We start from the raw sequence: 21,648 nt of genomic DNA on the forward strand, positions 1-21,648 counted from the left end.
TTCAATTTGTATTTAAATATCTAGCATTGTTATGAACTGGCTGGCTCATGCAAATAGAATTTAGAGTGCTAGTCCCTTCATCTTGGCAAGATTGATTTTACAGTGCCTTCCATAAGTAGATTACCCGAGCAAAATGAAACATCTTGTGCTTTATCTAACGTGTTGCTTCAACAGCTCAACGAAACGTCAAACAGCATGAAAAAATGTTAATTCTTATTGCACTGTTATTGTAAACAACTTACTATAAACCTACATGTCTGCCTAAGATACTCAAGCGCATCTCAAAATGAAAAGAACCCCAAATCACTGGTAATTTCAACGATTTCGTTTGCATTTCAATACACGTTGGGGGAATTGACCTTATCTATGAATACACTTGTTAATCTGGGAAGAAACCGCAGCATTTCAATGGCAATAATATTTTTACAGTGCTACATTTAACATCATGAAAAGCAGCAATATGGGAGTTTGCGGTTGCTGTTTACAGCCTTTTCCATAATTCCTTACACAAAACAAATAAAATAAGAGGTACTCTCAACAAGAACAGTGACATCAAACCAAACCATCCAAACGGATTATATATGATGATGTGAAAATCATATACGACAACAGTATAACGCTAACCATGTATTTTCAGGTGTATTAAAAGCACTCTTTATCTAATTTAAAGAAAGGGGAAATATATTAACGGTGTGCTACAGCTAACATTGTACATTCCCCAAGCAATTATCAAATATGCCCCCGAGCATCTTTGAAACACACCCATGCACAATGAGCTCCTTGCTTCCCAGTTATATATATTTTTTCCAATAGCCAGATTGCTGGAGGAACAGTATACATGAAAATAACATACTATATTTATTTAGTCTGTTCTATCATTAGGCCACTGCTGCAGCTGTTTGTCCTGTTGTTGTTTCTGCAGCTATGAAGTTGTTGCTTTTTTGCTGTCTGTTTTTATGCTTTTGTTGTTTTCTCCTCCCTTTACGATTCATGGTTTGCTTAAGAAAATGCAATTCTTCTAGCATACACACATATACATTTATGTTTAAAAGAAATACAGTGTCTATTAGCGTGTCATTGAGCTAGAACTATCAAAATGATTCCCTACGCTGAACTCGGAGTTGAAAGTAAGTTTTTATTATACTTAAGGGAAACAATGGGTTCAGCTGCTTATTGCAAGGAGCAATTGTCAAGGGAGAGTTAAACTCAATTACTGTAACCATACTGAATAAAAAATACTGCAAGGACAAAAACACGCCTGGGTAAAGACAGCCGCTGAATAAAAAAAAATGACATAAAGCGTATCAAATATTTATTCACCTGGTCAACAAAAGACTATAATACATTGGTAGGCTTGAAAAAGTACTGCCTGTACAAAACAGACACCTCTGCTCCCACCAAGGCCAGTGAGATACCTGTGGTTCCAATACTTATGTAATCATTTGAACAGAACCAAATATATTATCAATTTTATATTTCTATTCAAAAGATGGAGAAAAATAGACCCCCATTCATTTTGGCAACAAATAAGTAATTTTTTTAAAACCTCTAACATTACTCAGTATCCAACATGGAGAGACTGTATTCCACTTCCAGGAAATGAAAGACTTACTGTAATACTAATTATATATAAAATTCATTTTATTTTATTTTTTTTATTATTTGTTCTGCTGCTTCATTGTTGTCTTAACATGCTACAACAGGGCTAAAAATGATGAATCCCCTAGAAAGAAACCCAAAGTTCTGTTTTCTAAATAAGTACCAAGAGCCACATGAACTAAGAGGGGAATTTGAAGAAGAAAAAAAAAAACACTAAACAATAGGTAAACGAGATCACCAGATAAATAAAAAGTTTTTAACAGACGCACCATATATACAATCCCCATTAAATTACACATAAATAAATATATACATAAACACTGATTCCCTTATATAGTGACCGTGATCTCTGTCCAAACAGAAAGTTCAAGGTGTTTTCATTTACCTTTAGAGGGAAAAGGTACAACTTGAAGACATGACATGGAACTGCAAATGTTTTGTGTTCAAGTTTATTCACAATACTGATAAATGTCATCCTCACCCTCTTAATAGGGCTACAATCTCAACTGAAGCATCGTAAGGGAAGGTGGTAATTCAGTCCGATGACTCATTCATATACATATATATATATATATATATATATATATATATATTCTCGAGAACTTGTTTCTTAAAAAAAATGTTTTCTTACAAAAAGTTCAAACACTAAGGACAAAACTTTCTTTCCTGGTTCCATTGCTTGTTCTGTTAATAATCCATGTGTGGATTAAAAAACATAGAGGAAAGGACAACGTTACGAGGGCTGAGCAGCCTTCCATCCCCGGAGCAGGGATGGCAAAATATTCTCTTTGCCCCAGTGGGCAGGAGGCCAGCACGACAGGATGGTAAGAAGGTAGAAATGAATGGGAATGTGGGTCACTTCCTGTGTTTCTCATCTTTGTCGCCTCCTTTGCTGCTGTCTGTGTGGTTGTTGGGATTGTTGTTGTTGAGGTACATTTTGTCCATTGCCTTAAGTGCCTCGGTGAGATAATTCTGAAGGGCTGTGATGGCCGCACATACTGCTGGGCTGCCAAAACCATGAGAGATGAGGTTGAAGTGTGTCAGGCAGCTTTGGATACCAGGCTCCAAAATAGGAGATGGCCTAGAGTTACCCAAGGGTGATCTGTCCTGTGACAATAAATCTGTGAATTCTTTACAAATTTGCCTGCAAAACAAAGGACTGAGATCAGTTCACATTTTCATAACACGACTCTATGTTCATAGAGATATCAGCAATCTAATATTTGCTATTAGTATGACCTATACATGTTGACCTTAAGTTAAAAAAAAATTCCTTTTGGAAATATCATTTATTTAAATGGCAAGTGCAATAGCTGAGTGTGGAATGGGCATGTATAAAGCAATCTCCATTAATGATTAACATTGTATTTCATCCTCCAGATTCTGAGAAGCCAACAAGCACTAAAACAAATCTCCCATTATTTTCCTGGTATTACCCTAAGATGTGCCTAGGACAATTAGAAAATTATTATCATACATAGACTTGGGAATGTTACTAATTTTCCTTGGTCATATCTGAAGTCAAACATGGAAAACATATGTCAAAATTAATGCCCCACTGAGGTTCTAGATCACTGTATTATATAATGCATGCATATAATCAAATATTGCCTGTATAGAGAATAGAGGCAACCTGTGGCACTACAAACACCAGCTTGCTCTTTCAGTTGCAGTAACTACAGGGTGACCTGATCTCTAATAGTGACATTGAGTATTGCAGTGACCCCTTTTTTTCTTCTCTAATAGATATTCATGAGGTTTCACATCCTTTTACACCACATAGTTCCACCTAGTCAGTCAATAAGTTCCTCGGTTCAGAAACTTAACATCCTTTGTAACAATAGCAGCACCTGATAAATATCTACTTATTGACAGCTATACGTTGACGTAAACCTTGTTCAGCTTGTTAATTTGTAGCTATGTTTCAAATATGTGAACCTACTTTGATAATTCATCACATTTCCGGTTAATTTGATAAGGATTTCAATGAGGTCCTTAATTCTTTTTATGTTGGAAGCAATTTAGTTCTAGCAAATTATTAACTCGGGATACTGCAAAATGTTCATTATATTGTTTTCAGTTTAAGTCAAGGGTGTGCAAACTTTGGCACTCCAGCTGTTGCTGATGCTCACAGGCTAAATGCAGTGTTCAGACAAATATAGTTTAGCATCATATGTTATGCACAAAGTATAGTACTCTGGTAGGTTATCTTTGGCTTGCTACCTATACTTCCCAGGATGTCCTGTGTACACAGATGTACTCCTAATTATCTGCACATTGGGGTTTCCAGGTTCCCTACTTTTGTCCATGCGGTTACCATAGAAATGTTCTAATGCAAGACAGCAGCTATAGAAGAAAATGTGGCTTACTTTGTGGCTAGTAGCATGTTTTTCCTGGTCACTTGCTCATTTGGGTCAGAGTGTTGGCGATTGACATATTCAGCTACAGCTTTGGCAGGAAACTCTGTTTCACAAACATACCCAAAATCTCGGGCTAAATGAACAGCTTCTCCTTTAGGGAGACAAGAAATATGAAATCATCAGAGGATATTACAATCAAAGGATTAGTACATATAGGAGACATTAATAGTCACAGATCATAAATAAAATAAAAACCAAACACTTCCGAAATCTGTGGTATTAAAATATATATATATATAGCCATCAGACAGACATGTAATCAAGCTATCCTTTCTGAGATATGCTAAAAAAAAATTTAAATGCAAAGTATCTAAAAGGTTAGAGTGTGTGTGTGTGTGTGTGTGTGTGTGTGTGTGTGTGTGTGTGTGTGTGTGTGTGTGTGTGTGTGTGTGTGTGTGTGTGTGTGTGTGTGTGATTGGCACATATTTAGAGGCCATAAGTCAGGCTTTACCATGTGGACTGACTAGTTGTGATCTACTCTGTTGTAATTATTCAATAAAAACTCTGTACACATTAAAGACTGCATTCTGCAAACCCCACTATGAGGAACTTTGGCAGTGCTGACATTCTTTAACTCAAGCGTTTACAATGATCTTTTTTATATATCCTGAACGATTAGCTGGGAGAGATTTGGGGTCATTGCACGGAGTCTGTCTGTTTTGTTGATTTTCAAATCTTTGGTTTTAATTTCCTGAAGCAGTTGTGTTTTACTGCAGGGTTTCCTGCTATTAGCTGCGCTCCGGAAGACGCATGCGCCAATTAGCGCTTCAAAGGACAGAGCAGCCGAGCTTGTTCCCAGGAAGATGGAGCAGATCATACACAATAACTATCGAAATCACACTACTGCCTTCTAACTGCACAGCTCCAAACTCATATCTAACACACACACAGTATATGTTATGTATCACAGATATACATGTAAAATTAAATAAATATAAATAAAAACAACACAGTATAGAATGACATAGCTACATAAGCATAAGGTTTTTGTTGTTATTTTAAATATTAAAGATACAGGGTAAGATGGAAAGCAGACACCTCTCTCTGAGAAACTCTCGGAAAACACTGTCTCCTTTCCTTTCTCTTTCTGTATTCATCTATATTTTATCTATCCCTCACCTTATTTCTAGCTTCATTTTCTTCCTCCTCTTTTTATATTTTTCACTCCTGTCTCTTTCTGTGTCTCCTCTCTCCTCGCTTCCGCTCTCACCTACAATTCTCTACTCTTTCACCCTCTTTCTTCTCTCTAGCTCTCTCTCTCTTCTCTTTCTCTATACTGTGTCTCTCTCTCTCTCTCCCTCCCTCTCTCTCTTCTCTTTCTCTATACTGTGTCTCTCTCTCTCTTATCCTCTCTCTCTCTCTCTCTCTCTCTCTCTCTTCTCTTTCTCTATACTGTGTGTCTCTCTCTCTCTCTCTTATCCCCCCCTCTCTCTCTTACAATCCCCTCTTTCTCTCCTCATCTCCTCTCTGTCACTTCTTTCTCCTCTCTTCTCTTCTCTATAGCCCCCCCCCCCCCCTTCCCCCACTCCTGTTCATATCCCTCTCTCTCTCTCTCTCTCTCTCTCTCTCTCTCTCCTATGTTTCTGTCCCTCAGACAGTCGTATTATATACTTAGAAGTCCCATATAATCGGTAGGACTGTTTACAAAGCTGGGACAAATCATCACCAGATTAATGAAAGGAAGGCTAATGGGGTAATTTTCTCCCACACAATTTTAGTACTTTATTTTCTCATCAAGTGTGCGACAGTGATTCTCCTGGTGCATTTTCTGTGCAGTAAACAATGGCTGACACAGTTCTTTAGACTGGAAGTTAATGCATAAATGAGAAGCAGCAGTGAAGGTCCGTCAGATCCGTGCAGGATAATGTTCCCTCTGGCATAGGTCAGGCATCTCCAAAGTCATTCAGGAAGTGCTGCTCAGGCACTCCTCCAATGCAGATGGCAGCCCTGCTTAAATGATTTACTGCATTGTTTTCAGTGGAAACAAGTTTAGGTTTAGGTATTTAACTATTATCATATTGAAATGGCTTCCTCTTAATTCTTCTGAGAACTTAAAATGGAGGCAATCAAGAACGATTAGGGAGGCTGTGCTACTGCTGGAGGAGCACAAATCAGGTTACTTACCCTCTACTAGTGACGTGAGCAATGTGACATTAGCAGCTTTACGCCTCCCAGCTGGAAGATTTAAACCTATTTTATCCAACTTTTCTCTCAGTGACCTGCCTCCATTTTTAGATTTCGCCCTGTTGATAATTAAAAAATAATTATGTTTAAAAATATATATATCAGAAATACTATCTTACACAAATGACATATCCTGCTATATTTCACATTGCGCTCCTCTATATGTGTAAACCTAATATATATTGTATACATAGTATATTTGTCTTAGTGTACATAGAAATGTATTAAAATATATTTCTGTAATCAACGCTATGTCACTGAATAATTTATTTAACTGAATATATTAGGTAAAAAAATATGCCATTTAAATCAATGTAATTAAATACAGAAGCAGCAGCAACACATCAGTTTGCTACAAATAAAACCGCTCTACAGTCACTACATGTCCTAGTGGCATGGCATATATACTCTGTTACCAGTAGCAAATACTCAGCTACTAGTGGCACATATACAGCTACTGTGTGATCACACTGATGTCACGTGGGCTCCCCCCTTCTCTTCCCTACCAGTCCTTCATCATAGAAAACGTGCAAGGGTACAATCTAATTGGTGTATTGGGAAGAGGAATGTGTTGACATGGCTGCAGACCAGGGGCGGAACTCTGGGAGGCAGTGGAGTCGGCTGCCGCCGGGCTCCTGGCCTCAAGGGGGCGCATCTCCTCCACTGTCCCCAGTGCCGCTCACCGCGCTGCTGCTGCTGTCTGTGAGGGGAGGGGATCGCAGCGTGCGCCTCCCCTGCCCCTCACTCTCCGGCGGCGGCGCGCTTCAATTCAGCGCCGGTCCGTGAGCCAATCAGAGCTCGCGGACCGGCAGCTAAGGCTGCTGGTCCACGAGCTTTGATTGGCTCATGGACCGGTGCATAATTGAAGAGGGACACAGCCGCCGGAGAGTGAGGGGCAGGAGAGGCGCACGCTGCACTCTCCTCCCCTCACAGACAGCAGCAGCAGCGCGGTGAGCAGCACAAGGGATGGGGGGGAGGGTCATCTATATGTGGCACTGGGGGCATTGCTGGCACTGTGGGGACCTGTATACCTGGCACTGGGGGTCATATCTGGCACTGTGGGGACACTGGCATTGGGGGCATAGCTGGCACTGTGGGGACCTGTATACCTGGCACTGGGGGTCATATCTGGCACTGTGGGGACACTGGCATTGGGGGCATAGCTGGCACTGTGGGGACCTGTATACCTGGCACTGGGGGTCATATCTGGCACTGTGGGGACACTGGCATTGGGGGCATAGCTGGCACTGTGGGGACCTGTATACCTGGCACTGGGGGTCATATCTGGCACTGTGGGGACACTGGCATTGGGGGCATAGCTGACACTGTGGGGACCTGTATACCTGGCACTGGGGGTCATATCTGGCACTGTGGGGACACTGGCATTGGGGGCATAGCTGGCACTGTGGGGACCTGTATACCTGGCACTGGGGGTCATATCTGGCACTGTGGGGACACTGGCATTGGGGGCATAGCTGGCACTGTGGGGACCTGTATACCTGGCACTGGGGGTCATATCTGGCACTGTGGGGACACTGGCATTGGGGGCATAGCTGACACTGTGGGGACCTGTATACCTGGCACTGGGGGTCATATCTGGCACTGTGGGGACACTGGCATTGGGGGCATAGCTGGCACTGTGGGGACCTGTATACTTGGCACTGGGGATCATATCTGGCACTGTGGGGACACTGGCATTGGGGGCATAGCTGGCACTGTGGGGACATATATATCTGGCACTGGGGTCATATCTGGCACGGTGGGGACACTGGCAATAGGGGCATAGCTTGCACTGTGGGGACATATATATCTGGCACAGGGGGGCATATCTGACACTGGGAACACTGACATTGGGGGCATAGCTGGCACTCTGGGTACATATATATCTGGCACTGGGGGCATATCTGGCACTGGGGGCATGGCTGGCACTTTGGGGACATATATATCTGGCACAGGGGCATAGCTGGCACTGGGGGGACACGTATATCTGGCACTGGGGGCAAAGCTGGCACTGTGTGGGGACATGTATATCTGGCACTGGGGCATATCTGGCACTGTGGGGACACTGGCATTAGGGGCATAGCTTGCACTGTGGGGACATATATATCTGGCACTGGGGCAGAGCTGGCACTGTGTGGGGACATGTATATCTGGCACTGGGGGGCATATATGGCACTGTGGGGACACTGCATTGGGGGCATAGCTGGCACTTTGGGGACATATATATCTGGTACTAGGGGCATAGCTGGCACCGGAGGCATATCTGGCACAGGAGCATAGCTGGCACTGGGGGGACACGTATATCTGACACTGGGTGCAGAGCTGGCACTATGTGGGGACATGTGTATCTGGCACTGTGGGGACACTGCATTGGGGGCATAGCTGGCACTTTGGGGACATATATATCTGGCACTAGGGGCATAGCTGGCACTGTGGGGACACTGGCATTGGGGGCATATCTGGCACTGGGGGGACAAGTATATCTGGCACTGGGGGTCATGTGTATCTGGCACTGTGAGGCATATATGTATCTGGCACTGTGGGGACATATGTTTCTGGCAGTGTGGAGGCACCCATTTTTTGACATTTTTATATGTATGTGGCACTGTACAGGGGCATTATAGGTGGTCTTCAGGTTGCCAACTGTCGGGATCCCGGCGCACAGTATACCGTCGCCGGAATCCCGACAGCCGGCATACCGACAGTTTTTCTCCTTCGTGGGGGTCCACGACCCCCCCTGGAGGGAGAATAAATAGCGTGGCGCGCGTAGCGAGCCCGCAAGGGGCTCATTTGCGCTCACCATGCTGTCGTTATGCCGGCGATATGTAGGGGGGGCACCAACATTTATCATGCCTCCGGGCGACTGGGGCGAACTTACGCCACTGCTGCAGACCAATATCATCATTGCTCAAAAAAGTGACCTATTCTGACCCAGGGAAATGAAGCCTCCTCATACATTCTCATTCATGCAATTTACAGAAACACATGAATAGCCTCATAGTTATTGGGTGTAGACATAGAACATGGTACTAAGCTCACTGTCTAGGACATCTCTAAAGGGCATCAGAGGAATCAAATTACTTCTGTATTGCAATGAACAGAAAACGAAAGGCCTGTACACTGGCTGGAAGATATCAACGAAGTAAGGACATACGACGTTTTGCTGCGCAGAATTAAGTGGGAAGGGTCCTTATTCATTAAAGTTTGCATAGTTGACTTATACATAACAGTTAAGAGCAGTTGCCTTTTGGATAGTAATACAACCAGGTGCCAGTGTTTCGTAAGTGCGTCTTTAAGGTACCCCAATGGTCCAGGTTTCAAGGCTATCCATGCTTACGCACAGGTGAGTTAATTAGTACCTCAGTCAGTTGGATTATACAATCTGTGCTCAAACAAGGATATCCCTAAAACCTGGACTGTTGGGTTGCCTTGAGGACCGCGTTTGGGAACCACTGAGCTAGTCACAAATCGAATTACTTGCAAAATGAGTGCAGTTCATATCAGAAGTGGTTTAGTACACAGTAAGAGGCATAAGAGTGAAACTGGGAGCCTGATCACAAATCATGAAATGATTGTCTATCATTTTAATTTAAAGGTGTTCATTACTACTGACCAAGCAGAAAAGAGCAGAAGGGTAAAGAAAGAAGCCAAAACATTTCTATATACAATATGCAACAGATGAGACTGAATAAAACATTGTACAGCCCCCATAACACTCTAGATAGATAGATAGATAGATAGATAGATAGATAGATAGATAGATAGATAGATAGATAGATAGATAGATAGATAGATAACTAGTAAATATAAACTTTTTAAGGACTTGGCTAGGAAAATATGCAGACGACTAGTGTTCATTGTTCATAGGATTTTGTTCTTCCTTTAAATTACATATTTAGAACATGCATATGGATAAATATTAAAGTAACATAATAGTAAGCTTTAAATGGCTATGTATCCTTTGTGGGCTCTTGTTTACGGTCTTTCACACTGAAGTGCCAAGACCCCTAACATCACCTTCTCCATCTCAAGACAAAATTAGAAGAAAAAAAATTAAAGCTTTTCATCTCTGTAATCAGCCTGGTGCTATGCTAATATGCTCTATCGCCTCCCACGTGTCCTGCACCATGTCCTTACATGCACAGAGCTAGCTGCAATCTGACTCGGAGTCATCCTGCCTTCAGCTGCAATCCCTCGTGGTGAACACGTTGTCCCAAACAGCACTGACTGAGGGTATTATAAAGTCTCTGACTCCTACACATCTGACTCCTACACATCCGCGTAGACAGTATGCTGGTCACAACCTCCTAATGACATTTCTGTGTAAGCCTAAGAAGCATGACTTTGTCAAATCATAACAATGTCTGTGTCCTTAAAACGCTAATTTAGATGAAATGCATAACAGCTCAGATACAAGGATGTAGGTTGGTCAATATATTAGGATACTAGAACATAGAAAAGGTTTTCGAAAAAAAATCAACTGTCCAAACTTCAACCCCCATCTGCATTTATCTATGCTTGTCACTTAATATAACATGCTGATCATGTGCTAAAGAGCTGAATATAGGCAACCAATCCCTTACATGGAATGGCCAGCAGCGCATGCACACTGCACTCCAACCACAATTTATTATGTACAGCAATGTCAGACAGAATCTCACCTCCTGAGCACTCCACCCAATAGAGAAGCATTGAGGCACTCGGGCGGGGACAGCCGTCTCTGTACTTCTGCCACTGTCACCTTGTACTTTGATGTGGAGCTTAGGAGAGACAGACGTCCGGGGACTGAGCAGAAAACTTCATTGGGGTTCACTACTCCGCCGAAGAGATTGTCTTTGTTGAGAGAGAGGGACGACACTGCATTGTTATTGGATTTAGACAATGAGACAGGCCCTGCAAAGAGAAGGATGACAATGATGCCAGGAAACTAGAGGCCTGATTACAAAGACACACCTGTGTTCAGGGCAGAAAGGTTTTCTATTCCGAAATGATCTCTGAAATATAGCCTTTTACGCCCATACACAAGTGATTCACTCATGCTTACATGAGAAAGTCTTTCCCACTACATGTGCTGTCTTATGCACTGATCTATAGGGTGTTTTCTTTTCTCTCTAAAGGGATTGATTCGTTTTGAATGAAACCCCCCCCCCCCCCCCCCCAAAAAAAAATCAGAACGGGGTATGTAGCTTGCAAGCAGTCACATCACTCACTGAGATTGTTTTTAAAGCTGGGATAATAATACAAATGCATTTACATGAAATTTATTGATTCATTACAATGTTCACAGTAAATAAATAAAGGTAAAACATTTACTCAAAACAAATATTTGAAATGAAGTCCAGAAGCTTGTTCCCTATTCTGTTAGCAGGGGATATATAGAGGTAGGTATGCGCCATCCAGCAGCTAACAGGGTTAACACTCGGGCACAGATAGAGAAGGAAGCAGAGAGGTCCTTAAGCGCCACAGTGAGGCAGAAAGTGGCAGTAGGGCTACACAATGTCTAGTTGAGGGAAAATGCTGTCTGATTTAATTACCGATTAAAGTTAGATAGTTCAGTAGTATAATACACCCCCATACAACCTCCACCAATGCGCGAGGTTGTATATAGCACACGACACTGCTGGATTCTGAGGCCAGGTTGATTTTTAAAAGAAGGGTTCTGTCATGTGCTTTAAAGCCAATGCAGCCCAAAGAGAGTCAGGCCAATCATTTCAGCCATTTATATAAATAGTGCATGCATTCTGTCACAGTCCTTCCAATGATCGCTTTCTAATTATCAAGACCGAGACAACATGGCTCAAGTCACTTATCACCCTCTTCCAAATACATTTCTTAACCATAGCTAACATATTTCTAATGCATGACTAGACCCGCCGATAGATTCATATTTTAAAGAATAATATCCAATTTTCATAATATTAATGGTAATTGAGATGTGCCTGTAAATATATTACGTCTGCAAATATATTTTTTTATATATACAAGAGTACAGAAACATAAAACAATAATCTCTTTGTTCATACGATATAATCTTGCTGGGTTTCCTTTTAATGTAACCATTCAGAATAAATATATATATATATATATATATATATATATATATATGTGTGTGATCCCTTCAGAATTCCGGTGATAATGATAGTGCTCTAACTGGATTTAAATTTTAAAATTTACAGCGTTGTGGTCTTAATGGCATCAAATTAAATAAATATTTATGTTATCACAATATTCATCTGTATAGAAATTAAAGGAAGGACACGGCACTCTAGAACGACCCAAACGACAAACAGAGCACTCTTGCAGGAAAACATTTACCGAATCCTATATATACAATTTAATTGAAACCACCACACTACTCTGTGACCAGACACCGTCCACCATATTTATTTTCAATATTATGACTGGAGAGTGAATGCACAGTATTCTAATCATGTGGGTATAGATGGCCTGTGCATTTCATTTGTTGGGGATAGTCAGACGTATGGGGGCTCTCCGCTCTGGATAGATTACTTGTGACATTAATAGCTCTGGGGAGGCTAATAGAGACAATAGGAGCTAAACGAACTCTTGAGATTACTAATAGAGGAGCCAATTATCATGTTGACTTGGAAAGAGCAGCTTTCAGATTCATCTCGGCTACTTCTACATACACTGAAGGAAAACATTTATGAGTGGAAGAAAATAAATTTGAAGACATTTCGTTTTCTGGAAGAAAGATCCTCCACTTTCTATAAGATCTATCTATCTATCTATCTATCTATCTATCTATCTATCTATCTATCTATCTATCTATCTATCTATCTATCTATCTATCTATCTATCTATCTATCTATCCCGATAGATAGATAGATAGATAGATAGATAGATAGATAGATAGATAGATAGATAGATAGATAGATAGATAGATAGATAGATAGATAGATAGATAGATAATAGATATTAACTCGAGATGTTATTAAATAGGTATCACTCCCCAAACAAATAAAAGATACAGTACACGCTTGGTTTTTTTCAGCCTGCAAGTTTTAAATACTTCAGAATGAAGCTTGCCAGTTTTGTTTTCATGGTGGACTTAAAAGCCTGTGTGGACTTGTTAGGAATGCAGAGAAAATAGCCTACCTTTCTTAATTACAGTTTGATCTGGGATGTTGATACCTTGGTCTTCTACGTGCTGCAACAAAACAAAAAAAATACATAAATGTTTGAATGCACTGTCATAACAATAGGAGAGGAAATTGTTAGGTTTCTGTCAGAGCAATGTGAGACTGTTAGTTAATGCTGTCTTTTGCAACATAGGGATATAAATCTATATGATTTTTTACTGGCTGAATGGAGGGGTTTTTTTCCATCATCACTCACAAAAGCTTAAACAGTTCTGATATTGTAAGGAGAAGCGGAAATATGCTCCCAACCGATGCAAGATTAAGGGAGATCAGCAGAAATTGATGTGGAACCATAAAATGTAACGCATTCCTAATTGTGTGATGAGGGGGTAAATCAGACTTACTATAGGTTCACAGAGAGCTTCCCTTCAACTGGATACACAGCAGTACTGACATGCAAGAGAACCCCACAAACATGCCATTTTTCTATATTATATGTTTTCTGAATGCATGTTGTGTTATAAAATCTACAGCTTCATAGACAGAACTAAATAAATGACATTTCATCATGTGGTTGTTATTAATATTGGGACTTTTTTAGTTGTGGTTCTGACCCACTTGGTTCTAGAATGACTAAAGATTTTGTCACTCGCAAAACTCCTATTATTATGTCATTGTCCAAAAATAATACTGATTGTAACATTTTCTATTCGGTTCTGGATTTATGCTTCTGCTAATTGTGCCTGATCTCAATGATTCCGGGTGGATGGTACTAAGTTGGTTTATTACGGGTTTTATTATACTCAATGCTCTCATTTGTAACTTGCCTAAAGTGCTCCTGCATTTAAGTATAATTAAATTGAGAAATGTTCAGAAATGACTACGATAGTTCTCTGTTTTAAGTATATGGGGAAATATGATCCCTTTATGCTAGCTTACTCAACCCATAAACTAAACGTGCTGAGGGATAATATTTTGGGTTGAGTCAAGACCAGCACCAAGATTTACATTTAAATACCCCACAGTGCTATATTATCATTATCTCATTTCCGAGAGATTCTTCACCCGATTCTGAATTTAACTATTTATTTACAAACTATACAAGCACAGCTAGGGGTAAGTATCGTTTTAATCCAGTTATTTCAACAATTTTTCCCACAGCGATTTTATTTTATTCTCTGTATTGAGTTTATTAACATTTATAACAATATAAATGCTCAGTAACAGCACAGTACAAACAAATAGGGCAAATAATAGCTAATTCAGAAAGTTAATCCTAAATAACCGCCCATAGCTCAATATAGCCCCCGGTGATATGTGGCTATGCCTAAACGTATACTAACATAAGAGCCGGTTTTTCACTGCTAATCTATACGATTAAACGATTGACAGGTCATTATTATAATAATAAAAAAAAATAGCTTCAAGGATGTAATATTCTCTTAGATTTTGTAATGGGGTCACATATTACTCTGAACATTTATTTCACCAGTGCATAATAAATCAGACTAGCATTTAGTTACTATAATAACATGTAAATCACAATTTTTACACAATCATGCACAGATAAAAATAAGACGGCACTGCTACAACATTGCAAAATATTTCAAATGACGTTATCATTTTTGTTTTGTGATATCTGCGTTTAGCACAGATCTGCAATTTGAGACTGCAACCGTTGAACTGTCAACACTTATTTCAAAGCAGAATCTAATCCTAGATTTTTGGAAGTATTTGGTATGACGAGGAAACGTTTAGTGCGGACAGATTACCAATCTGTTTTTCTGCAACAACAAAACAAATAGTGTGTCTAAATGTAGGATGTGTCAAGGTTAAAATGTGGAATGTGGTGATATTGATTGTTATACAGCACGGCTGTCCTCGTCTTCGCCTGCTTTCTAAATGATCAATGTCATGTTTAATTGCAAAACATTTTAATTGCACCTATTGATAACCGAATTACACTCAAATAATTTATTGTTCAATTTTCTCCACATACTTAATCCAATAGAAGTTAGATAGGTGGCCCTGGTGAGGTCTGGGAAGCCTCTAACAATCTGCTGCATATAAAGTGTTAAACATTCAAAAGGGGATTTTAATATATCCCAGTTTCATCATTTGTTACATCTTTCAGACGTGCCAGCTGCAGGTAGAGGTTTGACTTGTATTAGATTGCTGCTGCATGCCATTTCCTTAATTATAAGGGACAGATTATTTATTGCACAACACATCCATCCTGTCTGAGGCTCAGGTCTTTCCACTGATAGAATTGTGCTGCCAGAGTCCCTTCATTCAAGCTATATCTTCCTCTCTTCAGGTACATGTAAAGTGCACAGCTGTAATTTACTATGTTTTAGTTTAGGATGGGCTTTAAATAATGACATATCTCCTGCGATTCGTCTAGACATGAAGACACTGAATGAGAATCTGGTAAGAAATAATGGTGATGGTAAGAGCATTATAAGTAGAGCAATAAGAAAGTGCCTTACCGAGACGTCTTCTATTGCATGAGATATGGAGTGGATGGGGATGTCCCCAAGTCCTGAGCCCAGCCCATGAGGCCCATGCAGTAGATCTTCGTGTCGCCTGTAATCCCGGCGTGGGTCCAAGCCAGAAAGCTGGTGTGGCAGCCCCCGATGTGTGTGTAAAAGGCTGGTCTCCTGGCTCTGCCTTTGCCCTGGCCATCCTGGGTGCTGAGGTTGCGGTTGGGCATGGAGGGAATTGAGATTATAGGGGTCATTAACATGAGAATAGGGATCTTGAGACTGAGGGTATAAGGGCTGGTATGGCGGAGGAAAATATGGGGGCTGAAAGTCAGTATTGGGGGTGTGGGAAAGAGGGGGGGCGCTGGCATAGGGAGATTGGCCCACTGACCCCAGTTGGGGTAACCGAGCTGTTCCGTTGCTGGTACCGTCGTGACGATCCTACAGGGAACAGAAAACACAGACAACAATTAAAAAGACAGCCCAGAAATCAGACATACATGCAATTACCATATTATAAGATATGATAATATCTGGAATAAATTATACACAGAGTTCCTCAGTGGATTGTTCTAATCACTACTGCACTACATGTGTATGCCACACAAAATAACAAATATGAATGCTACTATTTATTAAAAATTACAAATATAAAATATATGGGAACAAATTATTTTAGAAATCAGACACTGACCTCTGGTAAATCTCTCCATATAAACACACACATATACCTATATATAAAGTCATGTACACAGTAAAAATATAGATTGAGCCAAAAAGGTGAAAACATTGACAATAAGGGACGTACTAATATACCGGTGATTTCAATCCGTCCAAGATAATTTGCTTTTATAATGTATTTACAGGAAAATAAATGTAATTAATTATCGTATTAAACCATAAAATAGTGTAGAATGTATGAAATACCCATAAAGATTTTTCCAATCAAGAACACCGGATAGTTATGTTCGGAAAAGCATGCATTAAATTAAAGGGCATGCCTTTTAAAACATATGTTTAAGTTTATCTGGGAACCATCAGATTAAATATGTTTTTAAATAGTATGGATTCATTTGATCACGGAGAAAGGAGAGATCATCCCATGGCAGGTAATAGAGATAATAAAAACCAGGGTACCCACAGATTGCACATTAGAAGTGGAAGTCAAAGCGGGCAATTCATTTTGTGGATTAGATTTACCCCAATGGCATCAGCAAAAAATAAAATAAAATAAAAAAAAATACAAAGATTTATAAGCATAAATAAATGACTTTGGAAAATTACAAACATAAACTCACCATAGCGGAAAAACTGTGAACTAACATCTTTGCAGAATACTGTTACAAATCAAGGTAGAAAATGAAAAACAAAACAGCAATCAGAGAGGTGCTAGGAAAAAGTAGCCAGCACTAGAATATTAGTACTAGAAAATCATAACGCCGACGATTGTTAAGCACGGACCGAAGACCATAATCCATTAGAACCTGAACAAATTCTTCATTTGATGATAAAAACACTTTCTGTCAGAGATATTAATGCAAAGTTTCTTTTTTTTTATGTAGGTTCCGTAATCCTTGTTCCTGCTGTTCTCTTCTCCACTTGTGTAGCTGTGCTGAGTTTCCTGCTCAGAGATACAGCCTGTTTTCTCCAAGCCCTAATAGCAGATATTCATGACTATTAATATTACCCCAATACTTAATAAAGGAAGAAGGGTTGGAAATCGAACGTGAACCAAGGAAGCAACTGAAGGCAGAGCCCTTTTCTAAATGACGTCCATTGAATGAAGAATCAGTGTATCTAACCAGAGGTGGAGGGGGAGGAAAAGAGGGAGAGACAGAAGTGAGTGAAGGAGAGAGGGGGTTGGCTGACGAATCACAGGGAAGGGGGGGGGGGGGGGGGGGCATTTTAAAGGTTGCAGGGCATGAAAAGTGAAAGAGCTCCAGAGTGTGGGGATCAGCTAGTGACAGGAAAGAAGGGATGGGGAAAAATAAAAGGAATAGGCACCTGGGAATCCTGGGAATATCCTGGATATGCCATGGGCATGTCTGATGTCCTCCTCTTGCTGCTGGGAATGTTCTCTGTGCTATCCAGCCCTTTGTTTTTCATGTCTGTATCTGAGGGGCCCGGATCTCCTGTCCTCTGAACCTGATCCATAGCCCGATGGGCTCCAACCACGACAACCACAGCCCAGGAACCAGCTTCCTATTCCAGCAAATAGTCTCTAAACTGCCAATCAAGACAGGCAGATCCAAGAATCTCTGCTCCCCTCGGCTCTAATTAAGGCTCACAAGTCTTTGTTTTTCTCTGTATAAGGGAACCCTCCCTTTTGTGTGCTCCAAGGTTTATATGTAGGCATCCAGAGCAATCTTCACTTTCTTGTTGCTGTGTATAGGGGTCTCATACAAAGGGAGCAGCAGTGTGAGAGGCAGCAGCAGTAGCAGGGAGCTGGTGGGAACATGCAGGGCAAGGGAGGCAGCTGGGGGGAACTTGGCGTTTTGTGCTTAGCCCTGCAGATCCTGTGTCAGGATACCCCCGGAGTGTAGATCTCACGGTACAGAGGGGGCAGTGTACTCCGGACCGGGGTGTGTGTAGCATTCGGCCCTGCTCTGTAGCTGCCTCCCTTCCGCCTGATCCTGGCTCTTTCTCTCTGCTCTCTCTCCAAACCCGTCCGACTGGCTCTGCAACTCCGGCAAACAACTCCTCCAAAATAGTACATGCTCAACTTTACAGAGCTGGCTAGGGTTAGAATAACAAGAGTCATCTACCGCCTGCATGTCCCTACAGAACTATGCACACCTAACAAAATAAAGCTTTAATCTCACATTGAAAGCGAGATTACAGGCTGTGAACTGGAGCTGGGCGCAGCGAGCCTGCTCCCTGCTCTCTATCTGTCACATGAGAAGCCCGCAAACGGCGTTTTCCTAACATCTAATTGTTATTTTACAAATGTGAACTAATCCCCTTACAAAGTAAATCTGATTTTAAAATCTGTATCTATCCATCCGTATAGATCAGCACAAACATCGCTTCTACAACAGTAAGTAAGAGCCCTGGTAATGCCTTCTAATTTACACATATACCTATATATATATAACATGTATTAACCGTCTTATTATATGTACGTGGCAGAAAGCAACTCGGAATCGGAAGAAAATTAATTAATATTTACATTGCTAAACTGCAGCTGTAAGTCCCAGAACATGAAAGGCAAGCCTGAGCTGTCCATCCCCAAACTGACCCAACCACTCGGGGAAGACTCACAAAAGCTGCCCTGAGCCTGGCAAGTCATAACAAGACAATGATCCATGTGCAGCTCTCACAAACTGTGCCTTCCTTTGTGCTCAGCGATTGTGTGTTGTGCGCACCAAAACATATACCATATGGTAAACCTCAAATCTAACAAACAGACTTTCCAGACTTATACAATGTAAAACGTTCAGGTCAACGCGCAGCCATGCAATGCTGTCCACGTGTAACGCAGAAAGTCCAAATATAATAATAATAATAATAATAATAATAATAATAATAATAATAAAAAAGTAAACTAAAAATCTTGAAAAAAAAATGCAATTCTGCTTGTTAATGGAAAATAGTTATAACGAAACGCCTAGTATGCTTAGTTGCGATTTATGATAAATTATATATTACTATAGTTTATTATTAGTAATAATAGTAATATAGGTTTGAAAGGAGTTATTGGCAAATGTGTTTTGTATGCATCTCATGCACTGATGCTCACAGGTACTGGAAGGTCCCATCATGCGGAGAGGACAGGACACCCAAACCTCTTCATGTAAAATACTTGTCTGGTACGTAATAACCTTGTGGTAAATATGTTCCTCCCAGAGTAATACTTCCTAGACCTTACCTCACACTCTTCATATTTGATATTATCCGTCAGTTTCCAAAGCATTTTCATGGGGTTTTGGGAAGAGCTTTTCGCCTTTCTTCCTTGTCCCTACAAAAGTCTAGAGCCCCAGTGTGCTCTACTGAAAGAGTGAAGCTGGTGCAATGCTTTGGTGCACTGATATCTCCCTCTAATGGAGGAAAGTTTCCTTCTTCCTGCTTCTCACCAACAAGCCTACTACCTTATTAGCATACCAACAATAGCCCAATTGCTAGGTGACATGAGAACCTGCTCTGAGGGACTCAGGTACAGCATCGGAAAAAATCTCATTCTATTCAATCAACTCAATTATATTCTTATTTAGTAATTAGACTCTTTCATGATTAAAATATTTTAACACATTTATTTTCGTTTATTATTCTTTATTTTCTTATGCATTTTATGTGTGTTTTGAAGATATTTAATTGAACCGATATATGAAATGTAATTTGCTATTTATAGGAAGTGCTATAATGATTTAATATTATGCACAGGTAGATAATTTATGGAATACAACATATTTGCTATTTTGCTATAACAGGTTTGTATTCCAAGCACTTAAGTACTTCTCATGTATGTAGTACTTAACGATGTAGAAAGAAAGAAAGAAATATAGATAGATAGGTAGGTAGATAGATAGGTAGGTAGGTAGATAGATAGATAGATAGATAGATAGATAGATAGATATCCTAATCACACACACACACACACACACACACACACACACACACACACACACACACACACTTCTCTCTCTCTCTCTCTCTCTCTCTCTCTCTCTCTATCTATCATCTGTCTAAATACCTCAGCGTGGTACTCTTTTATATCATTTGCTCTATTTGAGATTCCACTTGGGTGTCTGAATACCTTGGAAAACGTGTGAAATGAGAAAATTATGCAGCATCTAATGAACATTTTCACTTTGACGTTAGTGGAATGGCTAATTCTAATAGCTAATTGCATCAGTCTGCAGAAGGCTGGGAAAAGCAGCTGACAAAAGAACAGGGGACTTCTCCAAAACTGATCACGTAATATCTCACTCCAGACCTGTTTTCCATCTAGTGCCTTAAAGTCACCGAGGTATGCGGCAATGTATCTGTATCCCATTTTAGTAACAGGCCAATATACACCATTGTTGTAGCAAACACATTCCACCAGTATACTGTATCAGTGGTCTTCATGATGAATACTTTTTTTATTTTGCATAAATGGTCTCTGGTGCCAGTGCAACTCAGTCCAAAGTCCTGAAGGTCTGGGAGGTCTTTGTTAAAATAAAGACGCTTGTCTCTTCTTTGTGTCTGCTCCTTAGACAAGTCCGAATAGTTGTTTTTTCTCTCATTCAGGTTTAAATGAAGTTCAAATGATCCTTTGGTGTATGTGCTAATAGGCTGGTACTAAGAAAATGGCACACATGAGCCAGCTCCAATCACTGCAGGTCAGACAGGCCTATAGTCACATCAACAGGATTACCATGACCGCTCAGCTAATTGAATGCGAATATAAGAGCCAGGATCAAACATTGCAGCGTGGAAGGTAGAAAGAGTGTGAAAGAACACTTTACACCACCAGCAGCTCAATAGTTGTCGCATTAAAGAGTCATTAACATTTCTTGGGTGGAGCAGTTACATTCAGGACCTGTTAATAGTGTGAAGCTTCTAAATATACATGTGCTTTGTAACCCTCATTGAGATGCAGATAGTAATTCGTGTACAGGCAGTGAACAGGTAATCTAGCTCCTTACCACCATTAAAATAATCTAGAATACCTGTGTGTTCTATATAAAACTCAATTACAGTATATAACAAATCAATAGTAAATAGTGTTATTTAAACATTGCAGACCTTGTTAACTAAATAATTCCCCGATCTTCTGCGCAATTTCACACTCTGACAAAAATGCGCAAACAATGCAAACACACATATACTGCACGCCAGCAGGTGCTAGAAGCATTTGTGTAGGCTATCACAAATAAA

At 40.4% G+C, this 21,648-nt stretch overlaps 1 protein-coding gene across 6 annotated transcripts; it reads right to left on the bottom strand.

The window, feature by feature from the left end:
- Window positions 1–1,096: 1,096 nt before the first annotated feature.
- Window positions 1,097–19,798, bottom strand: TFAP2A (transcription factor AP-2 alpha). Of its 6 annotated transcripts, XM_063923132.1 has the most exons (8): window positions 17,794–17,883; window positions 17,088–17,443; window positions 15,796–16,230; window positions 13,323–13,374; window positions 10,865–11,096; window positions 6,144–6,262; window positions 3,969–4,110; window positions 1,098–2,743 (listed from the first exon to the last, which is right to left on the bottom strand). In XM_063923132.1, the coding sequence occupies exons 2-8, from the start codon at window positions 17,112–17,114 to the stop codon at window positions 2,455–2,457; spliced, it is 1,296 nt and encodes a 431-aa protein (XP_063779202.1). In that variant the 5' UTR covers window positions 17,115–17,443; window positions 17,794–17,883; the 3' UTR covers window positions 1,098–2,454. The 6 variants fall into 6 exon arrangements, with proteins under 6 accessions (XP_063779198.1, XP_063779203.1, XP_063779202.1 ...); XM_063923128.1 differs by lacking the exon at window positions 17,088–17,443 and having other exon boundaries at window positions 1,097–2,743; window positions 10,865–11,036; window positions 17,794–18,479; XM_063923133.1 differs by lacking the exon at window positions 17,794–17,883 and having other exon boundaries at window positions 1,097–2,743; window positions 10,865–11,036; window positions 17,088–17,595.
- Between the last annotated feature and the right edge of the window lie 1,850 nt (window positions 19,799–21,648).

This window comes from Pseudophryne corroboree, chromosome 5 (genome assembly GCF_028390025.1).
Source record: "Pseudophryne corroboree isolate aPseCor3 chromosome 5, aPseCor3.hap2, whole genome shotgun sequence".
NCBI lineage: Eukaryota > Metazoa > Chordata > Amphibia > Anura > Myobatrachidae > Pseudophryne > Pseudophryne corroboree.

What these genes read in the sequence shown, in the direction of transcription:
- TFAP2A (XM_063923127.1), bottom strand. Translation starts at nt 17,943, where the DNA reads ATGGATCAGGTTCAGAGGACAGGAGATCCGGGCCCCTCAGATACAGAC. An exon ending in GATATTCCCAGGATTCCCAG is followed by an intron (nt 16,231 to 17,793) that starts GTGCCTATTCCT and finishes TGTTCCCTGTAG; the next exon opens with GATCGTCACGACGGTACCAG. An exon ending in TTGGGTGGAGTGCTCAGGAG is followed by an intron (nt 6,263 to 10,864) that starts GTGAGATTCTGT and finishes AATTATCAACAG; the next exon opens with GGCGAAATCTAAAAATGGAG.